We start from the raw sequence: 8,844 nt of genomic DNA on the forward strand, positions 1-8,844 counted from the left end.
CACCCCAGGACTGACTAAGCTGAAACAGGTACAGGTTATTTACTCCTAAAATCTTCTAAATTTTTGCAGTTTGGATCTATTTAGACCAGTGGGCATGGAGCACATTTGCCTATTGTAGATGGAATGTGGATGGAATTTCAAAGAAATCACAGATTTTAAAAACATATTTTTACCTAATTTCAGCTTTGGTTTTGGTGTGCTAGGAAGAAATGCAATGGTCTTATGGAGAAGCTAATGTCTTTTCAATCTCATTAACATATTTTTAGAACCAGCCATGTACATGTACTTAAGGCATTAGCCAAGAAAGGCTATTTGGTAAAACTTTATTTTTTTATAAATTTATTTTATTTATTTATTTTTGGCTGCGTTGGGTCTTCATTGCTGCACGCGGGCTTTCTCTAGTCGCGGCTAGTGGGGGCTACTCTTCGTTGTGGTGTGCGGGCTTCTCGTTGCGGTGGCTTCTCTTGTTGCAGAGCATGGGCTCTAGGCATGCGGGCTCAGTAGTTGTGGCTCACGGGCTCTAGAGCACAAACTCAGTAGTTGCGGTGCATGGGCTTAGTTGCTCCACGGCATGTGGGATCTTCCCGGACCATGGCTCGAACCCATTTCCCCTGCATTGGCAGGCCGATTCTTAACCACTGCACCACCAGGGCAGCCCCTATTTGGTAAAACTTTAGATACCACGTGGTTATACACAGAAGTATGTGAATTCTTTTCGTATATTGCTCAGTATACTGAAGTAGTTCATTTGACTTATACCCTCATAGAAAACATGCTGGACCTTTTAACTGGTTATTCGGGGGCTTTTTGGTCATCTCCCCTCATCATTGCTACTTAGAAGTAGCACTCTCTAAAGAAGTGAGAGAAAAAGGACAATTGTTGAGTAATTATGAGTTTAGCAAAGAAGACAGTTAATAGGTAATTATATGCCTTATGCTTGAGTCAAAGCATTTGGTGAAAGTATAGAAAACAAACTATCAGAAAGTGAGGAGGACATAATGTCAGCATATTATGGTGTTAACTTTTTATTTATCATCTGAGAGTAAACTTTTTTATATTCAAATTATATTAATTTTTATACTAAGCGCTGCTTTATGGACACAACAATGCTAAATGAGTGTTTACTGAATGCTGGCAAAAACACATCTTTCAGATAAAATATTGTTAAGATTATAGTAGAGTTCTGTGTAAGGAGTGTTAAGGTAATCTGAATAATTCTAGGATCAGTCATTGACTTTGAAATTTGAAATTTTGAAGATCTATGAGGAAAACACACACAAAAAGAATTAGGTCTATTGCTAACCATGCAAGAGTTGCAAACAACTAAAATTTACGTCCTTTGATGATCCTTCTGAAGGGCCTTCATCAAGTCTAAATTAATAAGTTCATTTTCTCTCCCATCCTGTTGCTGTTGTCACTGGGTCATGTTATAAGGAAAGCCATCATTGAGGTCACTCTGTGAGTGACCCTGTGAAAACCTACCATTTGGCAACCGCCTGCTGTCATTATCGAAAAATGATGAGACCAAAAAGATGACCAAATAGAATCTGTGGCAAAAAAGAAAATAGCTGAGTTTTTTTTTTTTTTTTTAAAGCGTTGAACTCTAGTTAATTTAAAAAATCCATATTCAAACCTTGGCACTTGGAGCTGAGCCAAAAGAAAAGTCATGACTCTTGGGAAGTTTGACATCGGCCCTAGGTCCCAGTGTTGGCTGCCAGGCTGGTAGGAACCAGTTTGCCATCCTTAGTTTATTTATTGCCATAGCTGTAATTTCTAAGACATACATCCCAAGTCATGGCTCAGAAATAAACTCCCTTTTATAACCTTTCTGCTTTTGTTTGTCATTTCCCCTTCAACCTGTCAAATCTCATCAAACAGTTGGTATTGCATGGTTATCTTCATTTTTTCTTTAAACAAAACCCAGCTACATTAAAGAGTTTGTACATGGAGACTTCGGAAGAACGAAGCCGAACATTTGCTCTCTGATGGATGTGACTGCAGACATTCTTGAGCTGGATGTTGAGGTAAACCATTTTATTGTGGAAATGCCTGTTTGTACACTGAATCAGCCAAGGTTATGCTTTTTTAGCATTAAACCAAATAGTACAATTCACTTTAATAGGTATTTGAAAATGGTCAAAATCTCACAGTAGCATTGAATTGCAGGGAGGGACTATCTTCAGAATTTTTATTTTTTAAAAAACACAAGGTCTCATTTATAATCCTTGCAAATATATAGCTAATTTACTAACTGCTTTACATATGACATGAGATCTAAACCCTTAAACCAAGCAAGGAAATGAAGTTGTAAGTGCCCTTCATATATCCTTTGGACTCTCTTATAAAGAATTTAAGGCAGCCTCCTCAGAAACATATATTCAGGACAGGGATAGAAAATGGGATGAGCTAATGGTTATAAATAAAAGCAGTTCTATAAGGGTTCTGTGATGTGGTATAAGAGAAATTCTCTGCTCTTATAGTCTGAATTGAAATCAGATTACATTCTTAAGTAATTGGAAGAATGGAATGAATGGATCTTTCAGACAATTCTCCATAAACATTTTTCTCATTTGAGTATCAATAGGTATTGAGTCACGAGTTGTGCACTTTGGTAAATATCTGGTTAAGAACAGCTTCCCCACACCCCACACAAAAAAAGGAATTTTTGCACTTGGGAATAATCTCAGTATAAATAAAAAGAAGTGGGTATAATTGCCTAGTATGAAAACAGCCATGGTAATCAAATGATCACTGGAACGTCATTGCTTTACCAGCACTTCTCTTGAGTGCTTTCAGATTAGATTTTATACCCTGTGGTACAACCAGTGATGGCATCTTCAAGGTTGCAGGGAGTCTTCTTAGTAAGACTATCATTTTGAGGAAGACAACCTTCTCTTAAAGAAAATCCCAAATGCATTCATCTTTGGCCTTAATTCTTAGGACAGCTTAGGAGTGTCAAAGGGCCAAAGGCCGGGGTTTCTCAGCTCTGATTGTCCATTGCAATCACCTGTAGAATTTTTTTTTTTTTTTTTTTTTTTTTTTTTTTTTTTTTTTTGGGCCTCTCACCGCTGTGGCCTCTCCCACTGCGGAGCCCCGGACGCGCAGGCCCAGCGGCCATGGCCCACGGGCCCAGCCGCTCCGCGGCACGTGGGATCCTCCCAGACCGGGCCGCGAACCCGTGTCCCCTGCATCGGCAGGCGGACTCCCAACCACTGCGCCACCAGGGAAGCCCCCACCTGTAGAATTTTTAAAACCCTACAAACATGCCTACCTTCCCCTGACCTCTACACATATAAGATTGTGATCAGTAATGTTTGGTTTTCAGGCTTGAGAAACCACCCATTAATTTATATATGGGTGTTTGTTTTATGGCTATATTCTGAAACAAAACCAAAGTATTTCTTGGCATCTGTAAAAGATACACACACACACACACACACACACACATATACTTATTTGGGCTTTTCTAATAAAAATTTCCAAATCTGGTAGTGACTCAGGTTAATTTCAAAAATAATTTGTAGTAAATCGTTTCAGGTTTTACACTTTAAGTCTCGAAAAACTACATGGGTATGGTAGTTATTTTGTTTTTGTTTGTTTGTTTTTTGTATTTTTTTGTTTTAACTTCTAAATTAGGCCCTCTAGGGTGGTTAAGGCAAAGTGCAATTTCATACTTCTAATGCCTGGGACATGATTATTTATGTGGAGACAAATAGTCTGCTACTGTAATTCCATTATGACTTAAAGATCAAGGTTTCGTTCTAGAAGTGCCAAACCAGGATGAGTAGAGATAGATAAATTCAATTTTAAAAGAAACAAAAATTCTGCTGAAGTGACATGCAAAGATCTCTAATCCTTTTCTAGTTACAGGTGATCTTTCATAACCATTTACTTCACATTTAGTTGCTAAGTTACAAACAAGATTATAAGTTAAATGCAAGATGGGAAAATGAAAACAGTCTAAAAGTTCCTGAGACTTCTGAGGGAAAGTTGGTGTTGGCCCCTGCATTATTTGCTAATTTTCCCATAAATAACATTTGAAAAATTTAAACATACTCTAGTCTTGTATTGACCAAAAGGTACAATTAATAACTGGCTGAGTAACCAAATACTCTGTGAATTCAGGAACAGACCTCAGGCCCAAGAATCCCAGGTCCTAGAATGGATTTTAGAGTGTGAAATCGTGGTGTTTAATGGGTTTCTTCCAATGCAGTTTCTTCTGTTGCATTATATTAAAACTACTAGATTTATACAGCATTACCAGCAAATGCTTACTAGAACAATAATGTTTTAATGACTTGTTTTCTTCTTTCTAGTCTGTAGATGTTGATTGGCCCCCTGCTCTGGATGACTAGCTTTCAATGGGAAACAAAGAGTAGGGTTTTCCAGCAAAATGTGGACGTCCATTCAGCATACACTGTAAGATGGCTGTTTTTACCCACTATAACGGTGTCTTGGAAACCATTTGGATCATGTTGATCTATCTATTTTTAAATTTGTTGTAACATCTCAGGATCTATGTACATGTATATTTTGTGTTGAATTGTTCTAAGGATGTCTTATGATTTTTCACGTTCCTTCTCCAACCCCCCACAAGCCAAACTATGAATAATGAAACCATTCATTCAGAGAGGTACACAAACAGGATACATTCTCTGAAAATCTGAGAAGCTGTAATTTCTTTCAGCAAAATTGCCCTCCACAGGATAGATACCACTTTTTTTTGTTGTTTTTGCGGTACGCGGGCCTCTCACTGTTGTGGCCTCTCCTGTTGCGGAGCACAGGCTCCGGACGCACAGGCTCAGCAGCCATGGCTTCACGGGCCCAGCCGCTCTGCGGCATGTGGGATCTTCCCGGACCGGGGCACAAACCCGCGTCCCCTGCATCGGCAGGCGGACTCTCAACCACTGCACAACCAGGGAAGCCCAGATACCACTTTTAAAATCAGGTTTAAAAATTTTTAAATGATCTTGATAAAAGTTACATCTAGATTTATGCAGCACAGTATCCTTGTAATATTCTAAGATACCAGATGCAAATCTGACATCAGTAATATTTTTCCCAGTAAGCTTCAAGCAAGCTATTACCAATAGAAGTGTGTTTTGGTACAATTTGTCACAAACCTTAATGACTCCAAGTTACTCTTTTGACAATCTAAAATTGTCAGTACATTTCCCGGGGGAGAGAATGTGAGACCTTAGGAATTGAGGCATACCATAATAAGAGACTTTCATAAATCTTTTAAATAAGGAGTCACAAGTGCCTTCAATGACTTCAATCCCAGGGATAAAATTTTGAAAAATTGACATTGCTAAACAAAGTTAAGCTGATATTATTCCAGAGTGCTTCAGTGTATTATCCAGTTTCAAACATCTTCATCAGGTAGATAGGGTATTATCTCCACTTTATAAATATGAAAACCAAAGAATAGAAGTGAACTGACTTATCTAAAATTGTTAGTTACTTCCATATCTAGGACTAGGACTGAAGTTTCCCGGTCTCTAGGGTCTTTTCTAATAAATCTTATTATTGAGCATCTGCTACATGAAGGAGGCAACCAAGAATGTCATTTTAATGGACATAACCATGAGAATTGACTTTTGGAATTTAGATACCAAATCAAGCTTACCAAAAAATTGCCCAAGTAAATTTCACGTGAGCTCATATGATTACCATTTGTTAATTAGTTAATCATTAGTTGGTACTACGAAGAGGAAAAACATTAAAGAAGCAAAGAAAATGGATAGATCATTAAGAGAAAAGTTTCAGAAAAGAGTCTCATTAAAATTTCAGATTTAAGTGCAATTTCCATCACCCTGATTCAGCTTTCTGAGCTTATTTTGGAACACATGTGACTTGGATAGTATTGGATTATTCAATTTCCCATCTCTACATTAAACATGATTCAGATATACTAAGTTGTATCATTCACCTTAAGAATCAGGAAAACAGTTTAACTGACATGAAGAAATTTCATATGTGAATAATAGCAAATAACTTTTTCATTATTTTCAATGCCGGTAAATGAGAAAGGGATAATAGAAATAAACTTGATAAAAAGGTAAGAACGTTTGTGTGAATGTTTCTCAGTTTGGGAGGAAACTTTGCTACAAAAGAGATTTAAATAATTTGGGAAATAGTCTTTTGCAGGTTTCTTTTTGGCTCAGCTTTGAATTTAGTGGATCTGCAAATGGAAGAATTAAGAATCTCCTTAGCAAACTTAAATCAGAAGACTTGTTTCTTAAATTTCTATTCCTGGGATTATACAGAATTTCAAGAGTAAGCATTAGCTGCAAATACTTATTCCAAATATCATATGAGACATAGGTTGTTAAAAATGAATGTAGGTCTTTATTTAAGCAGAACAGAAGACATTAAGTCATGAGAGTACTACGTAGTTTAACTTTTGCCTATATAAAAATATTTTTAAATTACTTTTGTGATCTTCTATAGCTTATTTAAAAAAAAACAAAAAACACTTAAGAGAAAGGGCCCTTTGTACTTTTAGTATCTCTTTGTCCCAAATATAGTCCGTGGTTTAGTTTAGGAAAAACACCGAGTACCTGGAAAAGTGGGGGGAAAAAAATTTGGTAAAATGAAAAATTTCCCAAGTAAGGTAACTGGTTTCATTTACAAGTTATATGAAATCAATTTAGAAGTTAAATTTCTATTTCCAAAGAGAAAAAGCCATCTTACTTAGATAGATCTTTTGGGGCTTTATTCTTTGATTTTTAAGTCCATATGATAATGAACTTTGATGTAAGCTTTCCTGAGTTGATTTTTTTAAATGCTGCCCTTTATTATTATAGAGAAAATAAATTTTTCAATTCAATTTTTTCATTTTGAAATAATTTCAGACTTGCAAGTAAAGTACAAAGAATGTTTTTCCCAGAAATGTATCACCCTGAATGCATTAGTAATTCCTACAAACAAGGACAAATTCCAACAAACAAGGACATTCTTCTACTTCCTCACAATGTAACTATCAAAATCAGATTAACACTAACATTACTATTATATAAGCCACAGGACCCCCCCCCCCCCCCCCCCCCAATGTCCTTCATAGTCAAGGGATGATACTTTGTATTTAACTGTCTCTTTAATCTTCACCAATCTGAAAGTTTGTCTTTCCTTGACTTTCCTTACTTCAACATTTTTGAGGATTTCAGGCCAGTTATTTTGCAGACTGTTCCTCATTTGGGCTTGCCTGATGTTTCCTTATAATTAGGTTCAGTTTGTACCTTTCTAGCAAGAATACCACAGAAGGGAGATGATCTTCTTGCATCTTCTCAGATGTCACAATTTTGATCACTGCAGTTACTGATGACTGGGCTTTGATCAGTTAACGAAGGTGGTGTGTGCCAATCTCCTTCACTTTTATAGTTACCCTTTTTTCCCTTTAATAAGTATCTTGTAGGGAGACCTTCAAACTTTCATTCACTAGTTTTAGCATTTATTGAAGATTTTCACCTGAATCTATTACCACAATGATTATCAAATGGTCTTCTAATTCCACCATTCCTTTTGGCATTACACTGAAAGGTAGAGCTTTCCCTTCTTGTGGATTCATGGCTTCCTATTTTATTTGATGGTTTATAATTTGTTACTGACATTTATTTTGATTTCTAAGTGTTGACGTGGCCAGTGGGTGTCCCTTCAAGATGGCTCCTTTGTCCTTGTGACATGTCTCCATCATTCTTAGAGCATGTTCTTACTTTCTAATACAAAGACATTCCAGGCTCATCTTGTATTTCATCTACACCAGCCCTGGAATGGGCTATTTCTCTAAGAAAAACTGGTTCCTTTTCATGGAAAATGATAGAAAAAAGATCTGGGCACTAGGTGTGCTCACTGCTCTTGTGGCATTGCTGCTACCAAGCCCTCTCATGGCATGCATGCATGCACACACCCCTATATACTTATCTACATATATTGAAAATTATGAGTTTATACCAGTACTTCCGATTCCAACCTTCTTCTAGTTTTCCCCCCTTTCCGCATTTGTAAGTCCTTTCTGACAGTGAGAAATCTGGGTCCATTAGCCTTAATATTTTCCTTAATAGATCATTCCCCCTCATAAGTAACCAATCTCCTGTTGCTGCATCCTTATTTCAGATCACTGAGACTCCCCTTCCTACTACCCTCAAATGTTCCCAGGCTCCACACTGTAATCTCACAATGGGCCACCATCTTCGCCCCCTGTGGCAATAGGTAACTGTACCTTGCTCAGAATAAGCAAATGACTTTTGTCCTGAATTGTTCAGGAAGGGAGAGAGACAGGCAGGAACTAAGTCAGGAAGGCAGAAAATGAAAATCTCTTTAAAAGGCATTTCAGTACTCTACAAAAATTATCATTTTATTTTATTTTATTTGTTTGTTGTTTTTGCGGTACGCGGGCCTCTCACTGTTGTGGCCTCTCCTGTTGCGGAGCACAGGCTTCGGACGCGCAGGCTCAGCGGCCATGGCTCATGGGCCCAGCCACTCCGCGGCATGTGGGATCTTCCTGGACTGGGGCACGAACCCACGTCCGCCGCATAGGCAGGCGGACTCCCAACCACTGCGCCACCAGGGAAGCCCAAAAATTATCACTTTAAAGGACAGTTACATATGTAAGTATATTCGGATACAGCATTCCATAAAAATGTCTAATGTTTCTAAGCAACCAAAACTGCCTTTCTCTTTAAGGAGGACGCTATAAATACAAGAAAACTTGATAATTTTAAAGTCAAACAGCAACAAATTTTTGTAAGGGTTTTAGAATTTTTTCCATTTATTATATTATCAAGAAAAAAAATCACTGTATACAAGATATTACAAAAGTAATAAAATATTCTGTACAAAAGA

General features: G+C 37.4%; 1 protein-coding gene across 1 annotated transcript in view; it reads left to right on the top strand.

Annotated features, from left to right (window-relative positions):
- The window catches only part of PUS10 (pseudouridine synthase 10), a 59,097-nt gene extending 54,742 nt beyond the window's left edge, over nt 1-4,355 (top strand). The window contains exons 16-17 of the mRNA XM_007464142.1: nt 1,925-2,024; nt 4,317-4,355. Of these exons, the coding sequence (XP_007464204.1) occupies nt 1,925-2,024; nt 4,317-4,355 (139 nt within the window). The remainder of the gene's footprint in view (nt 1-1,924; nt 2,025-4,316) is intronic.
- Nucleotides 4,356-8,844: the final 4,489 nt, after the last annotated feature.

Source organism: Lipotes vexillifer, unplaced genomic scaffold (assembly GCF_000442215.2).
Source record: "Lipotes vexillifer unplaced genomic scaffold, Lipotes_vexillifer_v1.1 scaffold311, whole genome shotgun sequence".
In the NCBI taxonomy this organism is placed as follows: Eukaryota; Metazoa; Chordata; class Mammalia; order Artiodactyla; family Lipotidae; genus Lipotes; species Lipotes vexillifer.